At 39.9% G+C, this 25,337-nt stretch overlaps 1 protein-coding gene across 1 annotated transcript in view; it reads left to right on the forward strand.

The window, feature by feature from the left end:
- LOC121525514 (matrix metalloproteinase-17-like) overlaps positions 1 to 24,964 on the forward strand; it is a 155,374-nt gene extending 130,410 nt beyond the window's left edge. Inside the window, exons 5-10 of the mRNA XM_041811549.1 lie at positions 3,445 to 3,621; positions 5,083 to 5,185; positions 9,418 to 9,500; positions 10,084 to 10,236; positions 10,410 to 10,667; positions 24,639 to 24,964. Of these exons, the coding sequence (XP_041667483.1) occupies positions 3,445 to 3,621; positions 5,083 to 5,185; positions 9,418 to 9,500; positions 10,084 to 10,236; positions 10,410 to 10,667; positions 24,639 to 24,964 (1,100 nt within the window). The remainder of the gene's footprint in view (positions 1 to 3,444; positions 3,622 to 5,082; positions 5,186 to 9,417; positions 9,501 to 10,083; positions 10,237 to 10,409; positions 10,668 to 24,638) is intronic.
- The last annotated feature ends 373 nt before the right edge of the window (positions 24,965 to 25,337 follow it).

Genomic DNA, 25,337 nt, shown 5'->3' on the forward strand with positions numbered 1-25,337 from the left:
GGCCAACAGAAGGCAGGCTTCAGCCCAGCCACCAAGGAACTCTAAGCCCGCTTAGCCCCCCCACCCTACCACTCACATTCCTGTGAATCTAAATCTCCAAAACCTCTGTGTTTTTGTCTTGCTTAGCAGAGCCAGACAATGACTTTTTGGAGCCTTTGCCCTTTTTTTCTTTTTAGTGGAACATCCAGGGACATGTACTTTAATAGCCTGCAGCCTGTTTTAGGTGTCTTTCCGCACTCAGATTTTGACTGGCAGCCCAGAGGCTGAGGCAGTATTACCATAGTTATCTCACTACCGCACATGCCTAGCAGTACTTACAGCCACCAGAGCTGCCTTTCACACCTCTTAACTTGCAACCTATAGAGTCCACTCCAAAAAGGGATAAACAGGAAAACAGGGATTGTGTCAGCTTTACAAAAGTCACTATTGTTATGCAGCAAGGTAAAACTGATATTACAGATGAATCCTTCATCTCTGTTTTACCTCTTAATCGAGAATAAAGATTTTTTTTCAACATTTAGAGGGACCAAAGAGGAGTGGTGTCGTAAGATTCTGACACTGAATTTAAAATCATGCGACAGAAAAATCTGCTGTGTGTGCAGCATCCTGTAGCTGCTCCTTTGATTGAACTGATTGCTCACGTAAATGAGGGAGGCAAAATGCAATTTTCAAAATTGGATGGTGTGTTTTTCCAGTGCAATCAGGAGAGATGAGTAAATGAAGTAAAGGAATATTTATCATACAGAGATGATGTGGTAATGAATTGTTGTCAGAAAGTCTTAGGGCCCATAGCTCTACAGGGAGATATGGAGATTGAAGGATATCTGCTCTGAGCGGCAGTCAGATAAATTCTTCCGTAGAGTCCAGACACTTACGCTGGAGTTGTTTCCTATTGATGTCGTCTCAGGTAGATTAGATATTGAAGCTAATGATACTGTGAGGACAGGAAGGGGATGGAGAGATTAAAGGCCTCACAAATAATGATGGCTTGGCTGGCCTGTGGGCAATGAAAAGGCATATGTGATTCACAAGGTAAGATCCAATGTGATCCATGATCAGTGTCCCATGATGACAATGTGATACAGTGATTGATGGCATTTCTGATATACTGATAAACAACCATCACAGTATCTGGAAAACTAAAGGATGATGCTGAAGAATATACTGTATATCATGTCATAAGGACCACCTTGACATTTTATGAAGTAGTAAATTGGTGAGTCACTGGAGCATTGGAAAATCTCTTCAGGGTAAACTACTAATAAAGTATTGATAATTAAGTACTCAAATGTTCAGTCTGTTCCACAGAAGTGTTGATATATCATCCCATCCATATTTGAAAACATCTGTGTGGCTTAAGTCCTTTAAAAAAAGGTTGTCTCAGGCATGATTCATTAAATTTGAGCAGGGTATGTAGGAGATGTAAACACAACTGTGCCCCAAAGGCAGAGCATGGACCAATTCTATCCTCTGAGTAGCCTGGTTAATAAGGAAGTAGGAAGGAGGTTGTTGGCGGTTGCTCAAAAATTGCCAATTTGCAAGACAACTACGCACATAGCACTGTATCTGAAAGAGTACATGCAAGTGTGCTCTGGCACAGAACAATGTTACAAATGTCAAAGCAGTCCAGTAGGGGAGAGGGGAGGGGGATTAACTGAACTCAGGCATGACACAAAATAAAGGTGCCTAATCGTGCCATCTTTCTTTTATGAAGAGCAATGACTCTGAGTTACCAGAGCAAACCGTCAAGCTCTTCTGGTGTGTTGTGGGCCTAACTTGACAAAACACTGGTATAGGAAGGTTTTAACTCCTTAACTCCATTGACACATGGGTTCTTACTGCACAACTCCCCGGTTAAGTCCCATATCAAGACAAGCGAGTCCTGAGTCAAATGCCAAGTAAAGACAGGTAAGCCCAGAGTCTATAGGAAGACAGGTAAGTCCTGAGTCTAGTCCCAAGGCAGCTTAGCCCAGAAGTAAATCCCAAGTAAAGAATATTGAGTCCTGAGTCAAGTCTGAAGGATAAACAGTTTTGTCCTGTGTCAAGCCCAAAGGATAGACAATTAAGTCCAAATTAAAGTCCCAAGAAAAGAGAGTTTAGTCCTGTACCAAGTCCTAAAGAATGACAGCTTTGCCCAGAATCAAGTCTGAAATAAAGACAGGCAAGTCCACTTTTAAGTCCATAGTCCTAAACTAAGAATGTCCTGTCATTAACAGATCATTTGCACTCTCTATCAAATGAAAATGTTCCCTGCATTTCTTTTAACCTTCCTCTTTTCCCCATGTCTTGGTTTTCAGTCTCACTCATGTAGCCTGTGAGCATTTTCGGTCACTCAAGCTAGCTGTAAGGGTAACATTATCCTAAATACTGCATCACAACAAATACTAGCTTTAACTAACAGCTCCTCATGCACCTTCAAAGGCTGAAAGAATTGAGCTCTTAAATTTATTATATTTTTTTTCAAGTCAACAGGCTGAAGTCCAAATAAAGTCATGAGTCACTGGTGTTTACAGTCCACGTCAGGTCCTTCATCTTCAAAGTCATTAAATTTGTAACTCAAGTCTGACTTGAGTCCAAGTCATGTGACTCACACGGTGTGAGTCACACCTGTGGCACATAGTAGAATTAAATAGATAGTGATGCATGGAGCTCACATTGTGTGAAGCCTTGGTCTGTTGTAGATGACAGTGCTGTTTAGCTTGTGGCATGGGTCATGAAACTAATCAGTGGAGTAAAAGCATCAGAATAAGGTCATAAGGTGGGGGAGGGAGCTTTTCACTCTTATTTAGGCACATGTTTAGTTTTTTTTTAAATGTTTACACAATGTCTATTGTACACTAATGTACACAAATGTGTTTTCAATGTCATTTTTCATTTCTTTTTAACAATGGTATTTGCTTTGTAACAAATTATTCTTTGTTAACCTTTAACTCCTTCTCTTTAATCTAGATCTGTGCCATGTGTCTTGCCTTTTATCTAACTGCATTATAAAGCATCTTGATTGTCTCTTTGTATGAAATGTGCTTTTTAGATAAAGCTAACTTCTCTTGTAGGCTAACAATGAGGGTGTCAACAAACAGATGTTACCCAGTGATTAGAAGAACTGATGACTTAAGGAAATTATGATTGAATGTCTATTATGAAGTGAATGCATGATATTATGAAAAATGAACAACTGAAATAGTGTGCAAGACAAAGGCTTCCTTTAATATTTATGGTTGCAAATAGAAATGCATCACATGAACATTTACCAGATGCTTACATGGAGTATCTCAATTAAAGCTAAAACTGATGAGGTGGAGGGGATTATAGAAAATACTAATAAAAGACTGCACACTCACTTAGTCATGATTACTTTTGAGTTTCTTATATTGATAATCAACCCATGATTACAAGTGAATCAGTAATAATGATGTTAATTTTTTCTCTTTCTGTCTTCTTTAGACTCTCATGGGATGGATCTGTTTGCAGTTGCGGTCCATGAGTTTGGTCATGCCATTGGCCTGGTCCACACCTCCGCCATGGAGTCCATCATGAGACCGTACTACCAGGGTCCGGTGGGAGATCCTCTGAAGTATGACCTACCCTATGAGGATAAGGTCCGCGTCTGGCAGCTCTACGGTACGAGGGAATATCTCTGTGTATTTGTATGGGACAGAAGGGGAGAAAACAATTGATGAGGTCTGTAGAGAAAGGCTATTGATTAATGAAAACATGGAGCCAGTTAATTGGACCTCTTTATAGCATATGACCTTATCACACTACTGCCTGATATGGAGAGGAGCACAGTGGGAGAGAGACTAATGATCACGGAGATGAGAATGGAGAGCAGGAAAGATCAGCGAGGGCCTGAGCTGTGTAGGAAAGGCTAAATTAAACACATTATCAGAGTAGATTTGAACAAAACTAAGAAGTTTATGCCACATATTATAATGTGATACACAATAATTCTAGACAGAAGAAATCAATCCATCCAAAAGCTGTATCTGCTAGCTTGTTTTTGATTGGTGATTATATTAAAGGCAACTTGATCTTTTATTGGTGTGCCAATTTGGCTTCATGTTTAATCATGCCTCTCTTGTTTAGAGGCTATGGCTACTGAAGCTCCCATCACTGCACAGTAAAATCATCAGTGTTAATTTGACTCCATAGTGTTAAAATCAACACTTATTCCATGCTGTGCATAGAAATTAAAACAATTTTTAAAAAATATTGAGGATAAAAACACTTGAAAATCTGCAAACCTATAAATCCAATCAAAACCATAAGAAGGACATCAGAGAAACAGACAAACAACTCAGGACTCTGATGCAACAGTAAAGAAGTGGGACTTCAGCTTTACTTTAAATGCATCAATGGAAGCCCGGTCTCCTGAGAACACAAAGAGCATATAGGTTTACACAGGTTCACCAAACTGGACAAGTGGGATTGTGTAACACCAGTCAGAAGCAGCAACTATAAGTCTGCTCTAAACTGAATGGGAAGCCAATTAAGAGAGGCCAGCACTGGAGTAATGTGCTCATATACACTATACTCACTCTTTTTTGGTAAACCTGACTGAGGGACATTACAATAGTTGAAGAAACAAAAGCGTGAATAAGGACCTCAGCATCCTGGAAGAATAAAAGTGATCTAATATGTTGATGTCCAGCTCATAACAGCAGCAAGAACCTCAAGCTCATTTTAATCAGTTCACTATGAAGGAAAACTGGCAAGTATAACTGTATCCTCTGCATAACAATGAAAAGAAATCCCAAAAGAACGCAAAAATTGACCCAAAGTTGTCAGATAGAACCTAAACAACAGTGGGCCCAACACTCTGGGAGTTTAAATCAACACTGAAATGTTTAATTGTGAGATTTCAACACTCCAGTTTTTGCTGTGTGGCCATGTCATGCCCCAGATAACAAGGAAAATCCCCCCTTCAGTACATTTCCACCCTCCTATTCTCTCAAAAAAGATTCTAATATACCAAAATTGATACTGAAAAATATCTTTATCTTGTCCTCAAAAAGATCATTTCTCATGTTATTGCCTCTCTTTCTTTGTGTGTTTATATCTTTAATCCCACTCTCTTCTCAGGTGTCAGGGACTCCGTGTCTCACACAAATCGACCTGGCATCCCCTCCCAAACAGCTGAACCTCCTGTACTGTTGGACCTTCCTGAAAACAGATCAACTCTCTTGTAAGTAAAAATTCTGGTTTCTTTTCAGAGCAAGAGAAAGAACCAAACTTTTCTCTTTCTTTCAGAATATAGATTTACTTTTATCTTTTCAGCAAAGTACTACATCCTCTCTAGGACCTTTTCTTTCCTGGCCCTCTGAAACACACACCCATGGTTCATTCTTCTCTAAGCACCCTCTGGCCAGCATTCTGTCCACAGCTTTGGTAAAGAGAGCTGAGCAAAGGCTGTGATAAATGCCCCCTCTGGATCAACACAAAAAGACAGTCAAAAGTAAAAAGACCCACTAAACGCTGCAGTGTGGAGCCCTCAGGACAGGTCTTCCTACTATTTTTTGTTATTGTTTGTTTTATTATTTTCTACCAAGCCTGCAGCTTCCACCACAGCCAAAGGTCTAGAATTGAAGTCTTTAAATGTTTCCCCCTTTAAAATAACATTTAACCCCACATGCAAGACTGTTTTACATATCCACTGCATGAAATATACATCACATTAATCTGGGAACCAGCCCATAGTTGGTGTTTTGGAAGAGCAGAACCATAGGATGGATAAGAGGATAACTGGATGATTAATTGTGGACCAATCTGAGCAGCATAACATTTTACATAGTAGGTAGTAAACAATACGAGACAGGCAACCCTTATCACTATCCACAAAGCCAGCTCTTCTAAATCAGGTCAGAGGGATGAAACCATCTTTTCCACTAAGAATAGCTTTCATTGAGGTGATTTGCTCCTCTTTCAATAAAGAAATGTCTTCTGGTTATGCTAAAACTGCTGCTTTAGCTGCTATAGCTACAGTGCATCCAAGCTAATGTCCTCACAGTTCACCATTTTTACAATCTTGCTGTAAATCTAAACCATGCCCTTCATTCTTCTGAAATGACACTGATTAGTCTGATGACCAGGAACAAGTGGTTCAGCTTAAAGCTTTGCATGATGGATCTGCCTGATGATGGAATAGAATCTGGCCAGTCCATTAGCTTTTCACAGGTTAAATAACTACGTTCAATAATTGTAAACTAACCAAACAAATAAATGGCTGCTAATTGCTGCTTACAGATTAATGTATATGTGCAGCATATCCAAACTTCCATATTTTTGGTATCACTCTTACTCACTCTCATTTGTAAATGTGAAATTTTTCCAAAAGTCAGGCATTCCTCGCTAGTGCTTTGTGTAGTAACAACAACATTACAACACACAGCCCTGTTAGTTTGCTTTGTGCTTCCATGCAGCCCTTTAAAATAATATTTCAATAAAAAAGGTGATAAACTGCAAAAAGACTATTTCAAGCTTTTGATTTTATCCTGATGATTATGACATACATGTTATCAATCAATCAAACACCCAGGATCTCAGAATACTGAAATATTACAGTCAAAACAACAAAAGCAATTTTTAATGGAAGTGTTGACTACATATAATGCTGGCACTTCTTATAAAAGCCCAGCTTTAGTAGCAACCTTCATCTTATCTGTTCTATTGTCATTTTCCCCTTCACAAAAACCCTTTAGATTCTCTACGGGGTTGAGCTCAGGCCAGTTGGCTGGTCAGTCAAGCCATGTAATACCATGGTCTGCCAACCAGTTATGAGGAATTAGGGCTCTGTTCCAGTGCTAAGTTCTACTGGAAAATGAAATCAGCATCTCCATAAAGCTCGTCTGCAGACAGAAATGTGAATTGCTCTCAGATCTCCTGGTAGTAGGCTGCTTTGACTCTGGACTTGATAGAGCAGAACACCAAGACCATTAGATGACATGACACCTCAAAATATCATTGACTGGAGACTTCACACTTGACTTCTTCTATGGTTTTGCTCATATGGAGGAGTGAGAGTGAGGTAGTATGCCATTGCATGCACAGGTGCAAAGACAAGAAACAAAAACTTGAATTAACCATCTGTTCCAATTGTTATAGTGTAGTCACTGTTTTCTGATTCTTGCAAATTTTCTCATTCCCTTATCAGAATTTGGTTTTCAGCTAATGAGTCACTGTGTTTATTTTTTTTCTATTATCAGATAATTTTTTTCTTTGTTTTAAATATACTGAACACCTCTAAAGTCAGCAAGTCATCTGCAGAAGAGCCCTGCCCTTGGTTTAAGTGCCTGCCTGGGAATCACTGCCCGGATGAGTTGTACAATAATGAGCTTAAGCATCACACACACACACAGGCCAAAGGTTCTTCACCTCTGCAGAGTGCTCATCACAAGGAAGCTCCTTGTAATGGAAAAAGACCACTGAAAAAGAATGGGAGACCACATTTTATTGGTTTAGACTTCCTGCAACAAACATCATTATCTGGGGGAGCTGGGTTTAGTTCAGTATTCAATGTTGAGAAAATGTTAGGTCATGGTTAAAAGGAAATAATACACTGTAGTACTGTGTACATTTTAGGACATCCTCAGGTCTTGGAGTGAGGTGTCAGGTGTCATATGAAAAAGCACCAGGTCTCAGGAAAAAAAGGCGCCAGGAATAAAGGTGTCAGGAAAAAAGGCATCAGGTCTCAGGAAAAAAAGCGTCAGGAAAAAGGGCGTCAGGTCTCAGGAAAATAAGCATCAGGAAAAAGGGCGTCAGGTCTCAGGAAAATAAGCATCAGGAAAAAGGGCGTCTGGTCTCAGGAAAAAAGGCATCAGGTCTCAGGAAAAAAGGACCCATGAAAAAGGGGGTCAGTAATAAAGGCGTTAGGGTCCCAGGAAAAAAGCATCAAAATAAAAGGCATCAGGAAAAATGGCCTGACCTGATGCCTTTTTTTCTGACGGTTTTTTCCTGACAACTTTTTTCCTAATGCCTTTTGTCCTGACACCTTAGACCTAACTCCTTTTTCCTGATGCCTTTTTTCAAGACACCTTTTTTCCTGAGACCTGACGCTCTTACATATGACACCAGACATCACACTCTGTGACTTAAGGATGTCCTAGAATGTACACCATACTGTAGGAAAGGGTATGGTATAATGGAAATAACTGCAGTGTGTGAGGAGCAGAAACACATTACCATATTTGCAGTGTTAGTTTTTAGTGATGACCTGGATTTAGTAGGCTTTTATCTGTCATTTCACATGACTCCCTACAGCGGGATCCAGACAGCTGCACTACAGTATCTCTCCTCCCCAACAAGAAATAACTTATTAGTGTTATCTTTTTATTCCTCAGACTCATTTTGGCATGCATAAGAGCATTTTGAAAATGTTGATAAGCAGGGCAACAAAAATGCATCAATATGCTGTATAGGACTTCTTTTTTTTTTTTTTTCAACTTTGTTTACATATGAAAATAGTAACACCTCTTAATAGATAATTTCATGTCAGATTGAAACACAAATTATAACTGATTAGTCAAAATTAAATAAGTCAGATTAGTTGTAAAAAAAAAAAAAAAAGCCAAATTATACTGACTATTATTGATTTAAAAAATCAACATCTGAAGGGGTTAATACTTTTTATAGGCACTGTAAATACTCCAGGAGAATACTGTTAACTGTCACAACATATTATCCCAGTCTGCTTACTTGAACATAGATTAAATGTACTCTAATGGTCTTCTGAATTAATGCAATCAAGAGAGGGGTGCTAGCTGACCTCCACCCACACCAGCAAACACAGAGCTCTAGCTGAACAGTCATTTAAATCCTCCTTTACCTCATAAGTATTTCTCTTTAATGGTCCTCATTAGTCATTTTTCACCACCTCCGACTGGTCGTGATGCGTGGAAAAAGTGGAATGAGCTTGACAGGGGTCCCAAATGCTGACCACTGGGCTGAGGTGTCGTGTTAATGGATCTCTGAATGGAGATCTTTGTTGATAAAACCCAGGGTGGTGGCCTCCCACTCACAGTGGCATATCTGTGGTGCTAATGGCTTCATCATTGGCAGGCGGACCACGTCAATGCTTTAAATCACTTAGCCCTGAGGAGATATGCAGTAGGGGACCTCATCGTGTCAGCGGGGTAGCATTCCAACTAATGTTTAGCCTATTTAATTGAAAGAAGCACATACACATACATGCACACATTTGGACTCTCTCTGTAGGTGGCTGCAATTATCACAAAGATGGTTTTTATTTTTCTATGTAAATGAATTCAACTGCTTTAGGTCTTATTTTGTGAGTTTTTTATGTTGGTACCAGTGACTGCTCATTATATTTACTTAAATGTGTTTTAACAGAAAACTTTCATCATTTCCTCTTTCCTCTTCCTTAACTTTTCTTTTCTCTATCCTCCTTCTTCCCTCTCTCAGGCTGGCGCGAGATGCCCCCGACAGATGCACCAGTCACTTTGATGCAGTGGCTCAAATAAGAGGGGAGGCCTTCTTTTTCAAAGGTATTCAAGCCTAAGAGGAGAAAGTAAACAAGAGAGACAGATGGACAGACGGACAGATAGAGAGTGACAGTGAGACAGAAGAGAGCGAAAAAGTGGTGAATGGGAAGGAGATAAAGGCAAAGAGTAGGAGACAAGGGCTGGGCGAGTGGTGGCTCCAGTGATCAATAGAAAGTCAAGCTGTGTGGCTCCCAGGGCTGGTATCACGGACTCACACATTGTCACATATTCAGCGGTGTACACAAAGTGATCCCAAAGGGCCCACACGGCTCTATACTTCCTTTCTGCTGAGCTCGGTCTTTTCAGTTTTTCAACCACTGAGGCTATAATGTTAAACAAAGCGTATTGAAGGATGTACTAGCACCTAAAAAAATGTACATCTTGTTAATTTGTAACACGTGAAATCCTTTGCAAAAAATCTTATTTTCCAACAGGCTTTTTCACAGATAGATAAAGGTATCAAAATGCAAGATTCAAGGGAAGAACACTGTCATATTTTTGCAAAATACTTGGGACTCTAAATAGGCACTTTTTCAATGACTTGATGTTGATCTTTTCTTTCTGATCTTTTTCCTATACATCATAGGAAAATACTTTTGGAGGCTCACCAGAGAGAGACACCTGGTTTCTCTACGTCCAGCTCAGATCCATCGCTTTTGGAGGGGTCTTCCGCCCAATCTGGACAGTGTGGACGCTGTATACGAGAGGCCTGGGGACCACAAAATAGTTTTCTTCAAAGGTAGATAATGCTTTCTGACTTTCCATTTCTTTTTACATCTATTTTGGATTTACAAAAATTTACGTGACCATTGACACATATTTTTCTTTTTTTCGTCACATTTTTTAAATATTTCTGGATGTAATGTGTGGGTAAGCTATGAACAAAAATTGTCTCTTCAAATTTAAATTTAGGGCTGAGGTACTGGGTTTTCAAAGACAATAACGTTGAGGAGGGCTACCCTCGTCCAATCAGTGACTTCGGCCTCCCCTCTGACGGAGTGGATGCAGCCTTTGTTTGGCTACACAATGACAAAACTTACTTCTTCAAGGACAACAACTACTGGCGCTATGATGACCACCTGAGGCGAATGGACCTGGGTTATCCTAAAGACAGCACACTTTGGAAAGGGCTGCCCCCACACCTGGATGACGCCATGAGGTGGTCTGATGGTGAGTAGACACAAAAATTAAGACTCTTTTTCTTCTCTACCCATTTTATTTTGGTTAACTGACTTAAATGCAGGGATAGCGTATCAATGAAGAACATTGAAGTCCAACTCCACAAAACTGTATCACCCAAGTAATCTTGACTTGGTGTTGAAGACAAGTTTAGAGAGAAAAACTTGCGCAAGCTCTCATCAACTGACAGCCAGCTGACTGCTCTGGGCATGCTGTTGGCTGATGGGCCTTATCCACGGCAGAGTGTGATGTATTTCCGGGGAAAAATTAGGTGGCCTGACGACTTCCGCCCAATGATGCATGCTACGCCAAAATGAAACCTACTGACATCGTAAACCATCCTATATTGCATTTTTCAGGGGGTTTTTTTTGTTTTTGATGATTGTCGTTTGTGTTTACTCTTTATCATAATGGCATCCAGACAAGCTAAAACGACCTTTCAAAGATAGGTTGATAGCACTTCTGGACATCATTGCTGTGTGCTGCAACTTACATCATCAGCTAAATGTAATTATGTTCTCACTTAACTTCTGAAAACAGCATGTAAACTGCAGTAAACCACCACGAGTCTGCCATCATACACCGTTCTCTTCTACATTCAATCTCCCAACTGGAAGTTTGTGAGTGGACTATTGCAGAAGTGATGCATGCATAGAGCCTATTGCACTAATGCTACCATATTTAAACTGCTCTTGCCTGGCTATGCTTTGCTGCTCCTATGCTTTGCTGTGTGTCTCTTTACAAAGTGGTGCTGACTGAAATACACTTAAGCTAAAAAGCTTACTTTTCTTAGCATAAATCTAACTGATCCTGCAGAATTAGAAAGCAGCTTTTGTTGAATCCATTGATCATTTTTTATGATTCTTAACTAATAACAGCAGCCCTGAAAGTCCTTTTAGACTGCCAGCACACCCCACAGAGTGTATGCATGGTAGAGGGAAGCCATTGCAGTACATGGATGCATGGAATCAATGAGCACATAAGCTGCCGAGAGGCTGACACAAAAACCTTAACACAGTGGATAAACACAGACTCAGGTAAGGGTGTTCAAAAAGGAAATTCCTTGAGTCAGCAGATAAAGCAGATAAATACCAAAAGATAAGGGAAAGGTTGGGTCAAAAGGCATTCAAAAGGGTCAAAACACAAGAGAATGTGTGGAAACACCATGAACTGGCAACATGAGGGAAGACGCACAGGGACAACTTGGGGGTTAGAAGCCACATGTGCAGATAATCAGGGGCAGGGCTGACATAGAAGCTAGCAAACATCAGGTGCAGAACCTGGATTAGAGACACAAGGGTAGTCACTGACAAACTAAAACAGGAAAACTAAACAAACACAAATTTGGTTGGAAACAGTGACAGCTTTTGGCCCGAATGATGTGAAAATGACTCCTATAAACAGATGAAGAGCACTCAAAGCAAGGCTAATGGAAAAATCATGTCAGTTGAGCCAGGTTGAAACTGAAGTCAGCATTTTCCTGTCTAGATAACTGTTAAAACCTATTCAGCAAAGCCAACCAGGTCACGACCAAGTTTTACTCAGTTTTAGCTTTGAATCAGCAGAAAATCCCTGTCCTTTCATCAATTATTACCTGATCATGTTCTCAGTGGGAATCTTAGATTTCAAAGCTAAACAGTTACAGTTGTCTCTCTCTCTGTCTTTTACTTCTCTTTAAAGGTAAAATGATCTCCTCCAGTTTCATAAGATCGTTCATACAGTGAGGACCGATGAGTGCTGCACTGGCTCAGTGTGTCACGTGGTGCACCTCAAGTGCCGCACCTACCCAGACTAGCAGCAGCGTGTCAACCTGGAATTTCATTTCCCACTCCACTTAATAAAGTAACAGAAATGTTCTGCTGCCAGTTGCCAACCACCAACAAGAATAGCAGAAGAGGAGAAACAATAGCGTTTTTCTCTTTTCTTTATAATAACGGGATTGTTGATCATCTGATTATATATTATATTTTCCAACTTAATAAATCTTTTCTCACCAACCTTTATGGAAACAGAAAGCTGCTACAGCAGCTGAGATGAACAAGACTTGTTACACATAGAGTGAAATATTTCAGGCCTTTATTTCTTGAAATGTTGATGATTATGACTTACAGATAAGAAAAGACAAAATTCAGTGTCTCAAAAATTAGAATATCTTTCTAGAGATATCAGGTTTGATCAATGAATCAATGAGATTAAATAGAATACACTCATCATGCTTGTGACTTGTTGTAGACTACTTTATCAATTTCAGAGTGGATAATTGGGTCTAGATCAGATCATTTTATTTAGAATCCATGGAAATAGTGAATCTGGATCCCCAATTAAAATGATTTTGACTGAGAGATACTGCATGTGTAATTAAAGCAGTGATAGTTTGATACTTGTTCTATCTGTTGATGGTGAATAAGATGTAAGAGAAGTCAAAAAATCATTTTCAAAAGTCATGAATTGGTATATTTATTAACATAATAGCACAACAATTTCCTGAGGGCTGTGCTTTGTGCAATTCATCAGTTTTGAAAATAGCACATGTCAATTTCCCACATTTCAATTTCTAAAGACTTTTGTATCTTTGGTAAACTTTTAAGATGTCTCAAATGTCCAAATGCCCCAAATTTAAGCAAAATTGTGTCTATTTTACTACTTTTTTTTTTGCCATTTCCCACCTTGATGGGCAATCATTTTGCAGGCAGGCCGTTGCAACCCAGTGGGCAGAGGGGGTTTGCCCAGTGGGACAGTGACGTCAATGCATGCCCTCTATAATCTCACCACACATTCACTCATAAAATGCCATCTGGATGTAAAGGCTCTTGAAAACTAAGATGTGCACAAACCCAATAACAAATGATCAGTGACCCATAAACAGTAAGCAGTGGTTATGGAAACTCTACTGCTGTCAGTCTGCCTTCAGGGGATGCAAGATGCTCAAGTTTTCAGACCTAAAAACTTTTTCATTAAAAACACTGAGTCAGTCTACCAGAAAATGGTTGTAGGACTGGCATCTCAGCTAGCCAACAACAGCTTTGACCTTTACACAGCAAACACTGGAGAATCACGTTGGGTGTTATGAATCCACAAGCTGTTCTCTCTTTATTAAGTCAGTGGACCTGTTCAGCTTCGTGGCCAGCACACATTTAAGGGAAAACATCAAGATGTAATCATAAAACAGCTGATCTAATCAAGGAGGTCTGACAAATAATTCCCCTCCTGCATTGGCCTCAACTGATCCATCTTCTGATACTTGACACTTGGCTTTTTCCTGCCCTAATATTAAACCAAAGTTTGGGCAGTCAGTCTGTTTTTGCCTGTAAGACCCAAATACCACTGGAACAAAAAGATAATGACAGAAAGTAGAGCTTCCATCCCTCTGAGCGCGCATTCACTTTATAGACTGCCCACTGGCACACAGATACAGTGGATCAGTCCTCACATAATCCACCGAAGGATCAGTTACCTCCCTGCAGACATGAGTGTCCTCATCCAGCCCTCTTACAGTGGCTTACTCTCCCACACAGACAAATTTATACTGTTTCATCATACTTTCATAGTAACCATGCCAATATAAACTCACTTGAGCTGTTCATACATGTACCATTCTTTCTTATAATAACAGATAAAGATTGATATATATAATCTGACTTCAGCCTTGAATTGATTGCTGTTTTCTCTCTGACCTAGCTTATTTGACTTCATTTTACTTCACTCTCAGGGCCTGACTCACTAAGATTGAATTGCAGCCACCAATAACTGCAAGAATTGTGCATCAATTGCTCCCACTATTGATCCGTCTCAAAGTCTAATTCCCAAAAACTTAGCACTATAACATTCAGACACAAACACACCCATAAACGTGTCCTACAATGTGCAGTCTGCTCTTGTTTTACAGCTGTAAGTGGCAAGGCTTTTGCTCAGTCCTGAGCTACGTTTTAGTGCTTTATTGATACAATGACTGTAAGGGGACAGGAAAATTTCTTAAGTGTTGAAAAACAGAGTTTCAACATTTTAAAAGATAACTTACTCCATGCAAGGACAACTTGAATACAAAGCAACAGTGGCATAACAGCTCTAGACCTCAACATGTGGGTATGACATGTCTGCCACTGAAAACCCTCAACAGATTCCATCCATGGTTATAAATTAAACCTCAGTACTGTGAGACCGTGTGACTTCTAGCCCCAGTGTTTGTGTCTTTCAGAGCAGCGGGACTAAGACACCCTTGGTCTACAGCACAGTTACGGCCATTTCAGACTATCTGGCTGGGCGTGTGCTGCGCATGTCCACTCCTACGCCTTTCACACTAGACCATGTGTCCCTGCTGTCAAAGCCCTATCATTCCTCATAGTTTTACCTCAGTAAGCCTCCCTACAAGTGATTTGATTGAGAGTATTTCAGAGCCATTCCAGGAGCTATTCTAAATTAAAAGCATTCTGTAAAAAAAATGCTAAACAGAGATTTACATTGGAAAGCACAAACTGGAAGTGTACTCCTACTGTGTCCTCCAGATTCTCCAGACATGAGACACGATGCTTAGCAGGCAATCTGAAACCCTGATTTGTTAAACATGCAAATCAAATGAAAATCAAGCTATGCCATGGCCAAGATGCCAATCTTATATGCCAAATCGGAAATATCTGTTATGTTGTGTTCACACCAGAGCAAACAATCAACTGTTTGTGTCTGAACACGTATCTAGTGATCTTAATGCTGATTGGCCATCGCAGAGCGAGTGATTCGCTCAAGTTCAGATCATTCAACTCTTGCAAAAAGCGAATTAGGTGAATGGTGCGTTGAACACAGCCCAAATTTATTTTATTCATGCAAATTACTTTCTCAATTCACATGAGCTGCGTCTCAATTTGTGGCATTTGTAGCATTCACGCTGCCCAAGGCAAACTTGCATGTACTCTGTCTTTACATTGACCTAACATGTGATTAACTCCTGCAAGTGATTTTAACCATGTCTTGTGTGAACAAACATTTGGGTTACATTTAACCCTTTGGCTGAATATGTACTTCCTGTTTACTTTTGCGTACGCATCCAGTTGTGCCCAGCTGCATTCTTGTAAATATATTTGCCATACATGTGTAACTGGAAGACACCACTAGAGGGCACACCAGAGGTCTCAGGCTGTATACAACTACCTGATGTGTGGGATGTGAACTAAAAACATAGTGACACTAAAGGAGGATACTTCTGACATCAGAACTCCCTTTATGGTAACATTTATAATCAGTGGTGACCATAAAGTTTAATCAGTGACTGTGTTAGCTGTCTTGCTAAAGTCACAGCTCACTCTGGTTGTCTGAGTCGTTAGGTGTAAGGTGGTCATTAGACTCGATTTTAGCAATTTTAAGGCAGTCTTTCCTCAGTCTTGGAGATATGATAGTATCAAACGTGTTTGATATTGTTGTAAGTCTTAATTCTGGTTGTATGCAAATTGTGTTTCCCAGTGATGCAACTGTCGTCCACGGCCAATGGGAGCTGGTGTTGTGTGAAATCACATGAATTCACTTATTTCTTCAAAACATGAATGTGAGCATAGATCAATCTAGAGCCGCTGAATGTCCGCTCAGAACTTAAGAGATTAAAAAACTTTTCAGCCCAGAGTGCAGCCAGATCTCTGCTCCTGTGTGTTTGTGTGACTTGTCTGTCAATTTATTCCAGACAGGTACGATAAACCGCCACTTGGATTTTCAAAGTGAAAGCCTGATCAGTTTATTTCCGTGGTGAGACAACTCACGTTCTAATACGGTACTTTTATTCTGAAGTGTTTCTGGGATAGTTCCTCAGTTGTTGCAGTAACAAGTTGATTTGGTGTTTAACTTTCCTTTCGCTTGATACTCCATGTAAATGATTTAAAAACATGGGATTATAAGAGATGTTAACTTATATGGGATCTCCATCTCCTTCAACATCTTGTTCCCTGCTCACAAATTGTTGTTGTGAATTTCCACCAGATGCATGATGGGGAATAATCTCAAAAGGAATTGTATTCTAGTCCTGTAGTTAGTGACCCATAGTCTTTGCAAAATCTTAGTCTGAGACTAAAAACTCAACGGCTTGCCGACAAATTTTCTTTAGATGTGAGAGGGTCTCAGGTGTCAGTCTTTTTATTGTCTTTTAAGAGTTTTTACAAAGTCCTCTGGTGTAAGGCCAGCATTAGTTGACTTAAGACTTTTGCACACTTAGTCTGAAATTTCCACATATTTAAAACAGTCTCATGTTCTTATCATGTTTACACACTGACGCCAAAAATTTTGTTCATCAATATTTTTTCCAGAACAAGTTTGATTTTTTGCGTTTTTCACATCAGGTCCAGTCATTTAAATGGGTAATTCATAATACAGAAAACAATGAATGTACCTGGTAGTGTTTTTTTTTCACTTGTACTTCACACAGTCAAATTTTTCTGACATTAGCTGGTTAGACAAACACTTTTGTCTCTGTGCTGTGAAAATAATGACTTGTTTAAGATATAAAGACTCGTGACCTTTTTTTTTAACATTGCAGATTGCTGCAACTGCTCTGTCTGTGGCGTGTGAATGCATATGAATGGGATGACGATGGGCACTCCACATAGCATCCTCATCCCTTAGTGATGTTTATGAGTGAATGAAACATGTGGCATTTAGCAGTTGGACTACAAAAGTGCCTATTCAAGCTCAGATCCCTTTACTATTGACAAAGAATTGGAGATGACACATCCATTCTTTAAGTATAATATGATTATGATCACCTTTTATCAAATGTTCTGCTTTCAATTATAGAGATTATCCTCAGATGGTGCAGTTTCCCTCTGGAGTTACTTAGCCTCTTTTAGCTCATTGTGTTACATATTTACTCTTTGATTTACAGTCTGTACTTTCGTCAAGCTCATTTTTAGTCTTAGCAGGCAGTAGTTTTCAGGGGGAAAAACTCTACATAAGTACCTACATAGCACCAGATGGCAGAAAGAAAAAAGTAAGGAGCTAACAACTGCTAAAGATGTAGATTTTCTCCTGGGAACTTCTGTAGGTGGTATATATGGCAGCTCATGCTTTGGATTTCCACATAAAGGCACAGCAGTGCTTATAATGCCAGCTGAAATCAGTGAATGGCTGCAGAAAAATCATTCTAGCTTAATTTAATGTTTGCTGTCATTGCATGTCTTTGTTTACATGATTTCTCTGTGTCTGTGTCCTGCAGTGACTGAAATACACAATAGCTGGGGTATTTACCCAGATCAGTGAGAACAGCAGCCATTTTATCAGGCTCTGTTGTTGTTCCTGCTCATCTCCTCTTTAAACATGAGCTTTTTGTTAAATTTCAACATGTGAGTACAACCCTCACAAATACTTTGGCCTGCACTCCCTTCTTTTTTATTTTCTGAGCATGTCCTGTTCATCTGTTGCCTCTGAGTGCTCCTGAATCAGAAGTGTTTCATTGTGGCAGCATGGCCACTGCCTTCTGTTCATATGAAATCAAACAGGGTCCAGAATGTGATTGTGGTGTGTGAAATTTCTTTTAAAAAAGGCAAGGAAGTGCCAGATGGAAGACACAAGCATTGTTCTCAAGGAACCACCAGACATTGGCTCATAGTTTTCTCTTTGACATGTGGCCAATCACTGACCCAGAAAGTAACCGAACCTTTTCACACCTGTCACAGCTGACCTTTCAAACATAAATCCACCAGTTAGGATCTCTGACCCTTCAGTGCAGCTCCTACGGGTGTTGTGTATGCAGAGGACTAAAATGTCTACCAAGAGAAAGGGAAGCTATATATTCTGCAGGGTTTTAAAAGCTGTACTTATAAGCGGCATTTTCACTAAAGGATGTGTTCCGCTGTCAAAAGTTGGAAATGGTACCAGATTAACTGACTGGTGCTGTCCTACCTACCCTTTTTTTTTAGCACCCATCTTCAGGGGTGCCAAAAGAGCAGAGCTGAAGTCCACTGATTGGTTGAAATTATTTTTATTTTCAATGTGACAGCAGTAATAGTGGACAAACACAAAACGCACAGTGTTCTGTACTGAAGTAATGGGCTATTTATTACTTTTTAGCTGCTTTTCCCCCATTGTTACATAAACATGCTTTTAAAGGGAAGGTAATAACTATTTAGCAAATAAGCTTATGTATTTAAAGGAGCATTTTGTATTATATATAGCTTAGTGGTATTTAGCAGAACATATTTGGTAGAAATGAAACATATATAGGTAGGCTAATCTGAATTAGTGTTAAATCACTTGAAATCATTATTATTTTTCAACTCAGAATAAGCCATGTATTCACACATAGCAAGATACCCTTCCATGAACTCCACCATCTTGCATGTTTCTGTAGTCTCAGAGGGGGGACTTGTATAACAGATACACATTTCTTTAATATTAATGATTGTCACAGTTACCAAAATAATTGAGCACTACAATCTATCTGACTGTTAGATGGGGTTTGTATTTCTAATGTTACGCATTGCAGGCTGAAATGTGTAAGACACAACATTTATCTAACAAGACAGGTGTGTAAGAAACACTTGAATCTATCAAAATTGGAAGCAAAGTCTTACTGCAAATGCTCTTGCAACTTTTCAGTTGCAACAGTCAGTACAGTTACATGCTCTGTATTTAGATTCATGCTACTGTGGATTAACTGATCCATCGTCAGAAATGTATCTATCCATATGGTGGTTTCTAGCCACGTGCTCCTTGGAAAGTCAAAGCAGACTGTTTGACTAACCTAGGAAGCATCTTTTGAGCAGACATTAACTGCCAAGTAAAACTGTCCATTTTGCAGTATAGTGGTTAACTGTATGACAAGAGTGCTCCTGAATGAACTATGGTTAAAGCTGGATCAGTCCGTTTAACTGGACCATCTAGGTGTGTTGGTCCATTCTTTAAAAATTTGACTCAGGATGATATGTTGGAGGTTTATCTTTTTTACCTAACCTGACACCCCAGATAGACTGTTTGACATTTCTATCACATGGGATGTATTTCAATCCATCCAAGCAACAGCCAATAGTCAGTGTTTGGAGCATGAATACTCATTCCAGCCCCGGGAGACACAACTGTCAGAGCAAGTGTGGCTAAGTAGATAGAGACGGTCATCCCACAATTGGGAGGTTGTGTGTCCACGGGCAAGACATTTAACCCCAATTTGCTCCCAGTGCTTTGTGTGAATGTGGAGTGAATGAGTGTGAATGAGTAGGTGTGGCCTGCAGTGTAAAAGCACTTAGAGTAGTTAGACGACTAGAAAATGACTGAGCTCAAGTCCATGTTGAGTCCAGTAACTAAATGACATGATTTTGGCAGGCAGCCTTTATCGTTGTCCACCATCAGTGAAGCCAGTTGGTAAACTCTTGCCAAAGCCAGTTGGGAGACCACCAAGATAAGCTTCAGGGTGGTTCTTTGCTCCAATTTTAACAAAGATATGTTGTCCAGGTCTGATTAAACTGCCGCTAGCTTTATCCAAGCTAGCTGCATTAACTATCACCATTGCAATAAAACTAAATCTCACACCTGGTTTTCTTAAATGAGAGTGATTGGTCCATTTGTTCTCAGACTGGACCCCAACATCTCAGACTGAAGCTTTGCAAGATGGATCTGCCTGATGACAGACATGGACAGACTTCTGTCTTTGTTGCCAAGTAATCAAAACTGGTATCAATATTTGATTTCACTAGTATTACATTGGAGTTAAATGATCAGATTCTGTGAAAACTCATTTACCAGCACAGAGCTGTAGAGATCCATGATTCTATGAGAGACTACAAAGACACATGAATATTAGATCTCAGAGCTGTGACACTTGTTTAACCCTCTTTATTTGATTTTTTTCTAATTAACAAGCTGATGTGGAGGGAACAAGCAGTTTAATACAGCACAAAAACCTTCACAGAATACTGAGTGCCGGTGTAATAATGATGATAATGGGAACATTTACAGGAGTGATTTCTTTAGAGCTAAACACCTGCTTGAAAACAAATTGCTTTGCTTATATTAAGTATTTGCTTGTCATAATGTCCGCCATAATAAAAAATGCTATCAGGCATAAACAGTAGAGGCCAGCTCAGTGAAATAGCTTTGTCAATAAAAGTGGTTGATCATTAAAGAAAGCCCAAGGTGATATTCATGCAATGCCATTTAAATTAACAACTGATACACCAATAAAATGCATTAATTCAAACACATATAGAGCTGAAGTTGTTTAATTAGAGCGTACTGTCTCTCCTCTAATCTTCTCCTAACCTCCCCCTCTCTTTTACTCCCTTTGCTTCTCTAATGTGGCGAGTTTTACAGGAGGTGGTTGGGTAATGCAGCCATTATTAGAGCATGGCATAGTCAACTCTGCCATGTCAGTAATCTTTACAGTCTCTGTGCATCTGCGCCTGTAAAACAGTGGCTTCTTTTACCTCCTATTAAACACCCAGTGGCTGCTATGAAACCCACATACATACAGTTCACCAGTTGGAATATGTGCACAAGTGAGAGAGCTACAGCTGGCCCTGTATAATTATGTGTGCTTTAGCATGACATTGCCCTTTATGATGAGTCATTATTATGGTGCTCTGAAAAATGGACTGCATTACAAGTAAAATAATCACCATGTGCCACTTACAATTAAACTGTATGGAAATGAGGCTGAATAAAGCTGTTCACAGTTTTATTAAAACGTTTAGTAAATGTGCCACTTTTAGGCATCTTGCTTGTCCCTTTTTCATTTTTTTTCTGTTTTATATTGATAACAAAAAGGCCTGAAATGCATTTGTTTTACTTTTTCTTTCTTTTTTGTGTAAATTTTAGAAGTACATTCATCTGCTCAGTGAGATTAAGACTCCCAGTAAGTAGGTTTTAACGGAGAGCCTGTTTCATAATTTGATTTAAACACTGTGCAGCACAGGATAATAAGATTTAACAAGGCTGAAAATATGGAATAAGTCAAAAGGCTGCTGTTATAGCATCAATCAGAGGCCTTAATAGAAATAGTAATGAGCACTAGGGCCGTTTTAACACCAGAGACATCATTTTGGATTACCTTTAGGGTAAGAAATGTGAACATGGTTTTCTGTTATGACAGGGCATTTTAAAAGAGGCATATCATCAAAAACCCACTCTTCCAGCAATTTGGCACATGCATTTGAGTACTGATCTACAAAAATTTAAATAGTCCAACCCAGTCCTTTGTTCTTGGTCAGACTATGTCTGAAAACACAACATCTGACAGCCTGTTTAGAACCGGCTCTACTAGTGGCGTAACAGTGGGTGTCATTATAAAGGCTCACTTGAGCTCTACGTTTGAAATGAGGCAGCTTTCTGTCTGTGAAGGCAGTTTTGAGCAATGTAGCCAAAAGTTCAAGCCAGACCAGAAAAACGCCAATCTTGTAAAGCACATGAACACGCCCGTTTCCTTGTCTCTCACTGGCGAATCCATCTTGCAAAGCTCCCGTCTGAACCGTTTGGGCCCAGTTAGAAAGTGACAGGACCAATCAGCGAGTACTGCAGGGGCAGTACTTTCAGGCACGGCGGAGTTGTGACATATAAGCAAGCAGCAAAAAGAGGCCAGTGCAATTATGGTTGCTGCTAAAGCGCCAGTTTTATCAGAACATGACGACATTTCTTAGTTAAAAGAAGAACAAAGAACAGCAGTGAGTTGTTTTCTTTTCAAAAATGACAAAAGTCGTGTACTGACATGTCTGTAGTCGCCATGGTTATTCCTTGGTAGCTGTGCACATGCACCTAAGTCGCGGCTATGTCACGTGTTTTGTTGTGCTGATTGGCCCGCAAAGATGTGACAGACAGAATGTTCATCAAATCACACTGAGTTTTTTCAAATCCTCTGCCCTTTCCCAAACGATTAATATTGAAGGCGTGTCAGATTAGCAAAACACAAAAAAGAACTAGAATTTGAAAAATGGTGGGACTTAAAGGGATATTTTGGCATTTTTAAACTTGGGTGGTATGGGGTACTTTGCTACAGTAGTGGCATTAGCCTCCAGTGATTTCTGTGAAAGTTGATCCTGTGATTATCAGGAGAGATCAGCGGCATAATGGCTGTAGATTGGAACGTTTTATCTGCGTAGTTTAACGAGTTTACGTGAAATGGGCCAAGAAAATATGTTGGCTTGCCTGTACACTGTGTCAAAAATGTACAAAGCCCTTAATTTCTCCCAAATGTGTCAGGCACTGATTTACGATGCAGCTTTCGCCATTTTGTGCACTGATCTTCTGATCAGCTGTGTGGATCTGCAGGCTTCCACAGGCATAATAATATAATAACATTTTATCGTTAAACTACGTGGATAAAACATTCCCATCTACAGCCATTGTGCTGCAGATCTCTCTGAGCTCATAATAACCACAGGAGCAACTTTCACAGAAATCACTGGAGGCTAATGCCACTACTATAGCCAAGTACCTCATACGACTCAACTTCAAAAATCCCGAAATATCCCTTTAATAGTTTGCTGAGGAAATGCAGCCAAATATTGACTGAGGCTCTCCTGAATAATCCCAAATGCTCCCAAACATTTCCCTTGCTCCATTTGATTGCTCAGTCATCCATACTGATGGAACGCATGGCTAGAATGTGTTCAATTTTTAATTCAGTTCAATAAAAATTCAAGCATTCTTTGAGATGTCATCACACATGGCATTAATCATTTAGTCCTAGCTCCATGAGAGAAAACGCAAAGTAAACTCCAAGAATGGTCATATTTTCTAGGAATCTTCCCTCATAGTTCAGACTAAATCATAGTAAAGACAAATTATCCACTTTGCAGCCTTGTCCAAAGTGTTTTACTTTTGATAATGAATGGGCAAATTTATGTGTCTGTAAGCAAGAAAAAAAAAGTACTCCGTCTAATAAAATTACACTTTAAAATGATAAAACCAGCTTGTTCCTGACATTTTCTTTGACTAGACAGGTGCTTTATCTGTTTTTAGACCTCAGGTACTGGAAAAAGGTTGCCTTTTCCTTCGCAATTAGAATAGGTCAAACGCAGAGGACTTACTACTCTCCCTCAGGATCTAGTAATGTTTACTTTATCTGGCACAGCTTTGGAAGCCCTTTACCAAGAAAAACAGCCTTTAAGGAATGCCTCCACCAGTTGGCTGTGCAGATTAGGCTTTGATAAAGTACTTGTAGATGTTCAAAACTGGCACAGGAACAACTAATTAGCAGCAGGTACGCCGTGTTTATTTCAGGCTGCTCTCGGTGGAAGCAAGCAACATCACCTCTCTCCCCTGCAGCAACTCCCAGTTGAACGTGTGGAAGCCTTTTTTTTTGTTACTGTCAAGTTTAAGAGGTCTGCGCTGTGTCTGGGCGTAAGCCAGCTTCAGAGGTCTGCTCCAGGTTCTTTGATTACTATGTGTATGTACGAGACAGAGAAAGAAATGGCTTAAAGACAAAAGACTGACTAAACAAAATCACCAGCCCTGTAGAAATGCACATAAAAATGAATGAATATATACAAAGAACACATAAGTTCACATATACTTATTCTTGGGCTGAGAACTGGAACTACAACAAGGCTTTGATTTGCCTTTAGGCTGCTACGACAAAAAGAAAACTGTGATATAGAGAAGAGATGAGGAGAAGAAAAATGAAGAGGAGGTGGTGACAACTCACAGTGAAGAGTAAGTGAGAAGGAAAGAGAGACCGTGGAGAAATCACAGGCTTGAAGAGATGGATAAGCTTCAAGGAAGAGAGGAATGGTAGAATAGAACAATGCTGGAGGGGGATAAGATTTGTTGTAGGGAAGCAGCAAAACAACATCTGTTTTGTTAGCTATACTTTTGTCTTTCTCTATACTGCTGCCAATGTATTAATGTTTGCTGTATATCAATACTTCATTTGCATTTGCTCTGTGCTTTTTCCTGCCTTAAGGGTACAAACAAAAGTGAAGTTAGCATCTATAACCTCTGTCTTCTAGAATTTTACTATGTTTTAGAACATTTACTAACACTATTTCTCCTCTCTCCCTGTAGGCTCGTCCTATTTCTTCAAGGGGAAGGAGTACTGGCGAGTGCCGGGCAGTGACATGGAGGCGGAGGCAGGATTCCCCCGCCTCATCGCTAAAGACTGGCTCCTGTGCACAGAGATGCAGTCGGACTCTCCAGACACGGAGCACAAAAGCACAGAGGCGAGAGGCAACGTGCGCCAACACCCGGACCACGCGGAGAACGGGTACGAGGTGTGCTCCTGCACCTCGGACACTGCCTCTCCTTTGGGCACCCACCCCTCCCCCTCTCCCTTGTGGATTCTACTGCCTCTCTGGACGCTCTCATTGGCCCTCCACTCTGAACTGCTATGATGCCAAAGCAAGGGACAAAATGACACTTTGATTCGTGGGGCCAGTGGAGTCAGTTTGAGGACAAACTGGAACTGTTTGTTCATATGGATATTAATTGTTTTTGTTATTATTTTGCTGTTATTTATTTCACCATTTGATGGTCATTTAAAGCGCCTTGCAGTATGGGTAATACATACATATACACATTATCATAATATACAAGGGGACATGTAGTACCCAGTCCACTGACAGTGATAATGCTAACACCGTGCTTTATAAACTGCATTAAACAGAACTACAAGTTCTGTCTCTTAGTTTCTTTAATGAATGAATAACTGACTTGTGTTTGTAAAGAAGCTGTGACTATTGAAAAGGCTTTTCATCAGCACCCCGA

This window comes from Cheilinus undulatus, linkage group 17, assembly GCF_018320785.1.
Source record: "Cheilinus undulatus linkage group 17, ASM1832078v1, whole genome shotgun sequence".
NCBI lineage: Eukaryota > Metazoa > Chordata > Actinopteri > Labriformes > Labridae > Cheilinus > Cheilinus undulatus.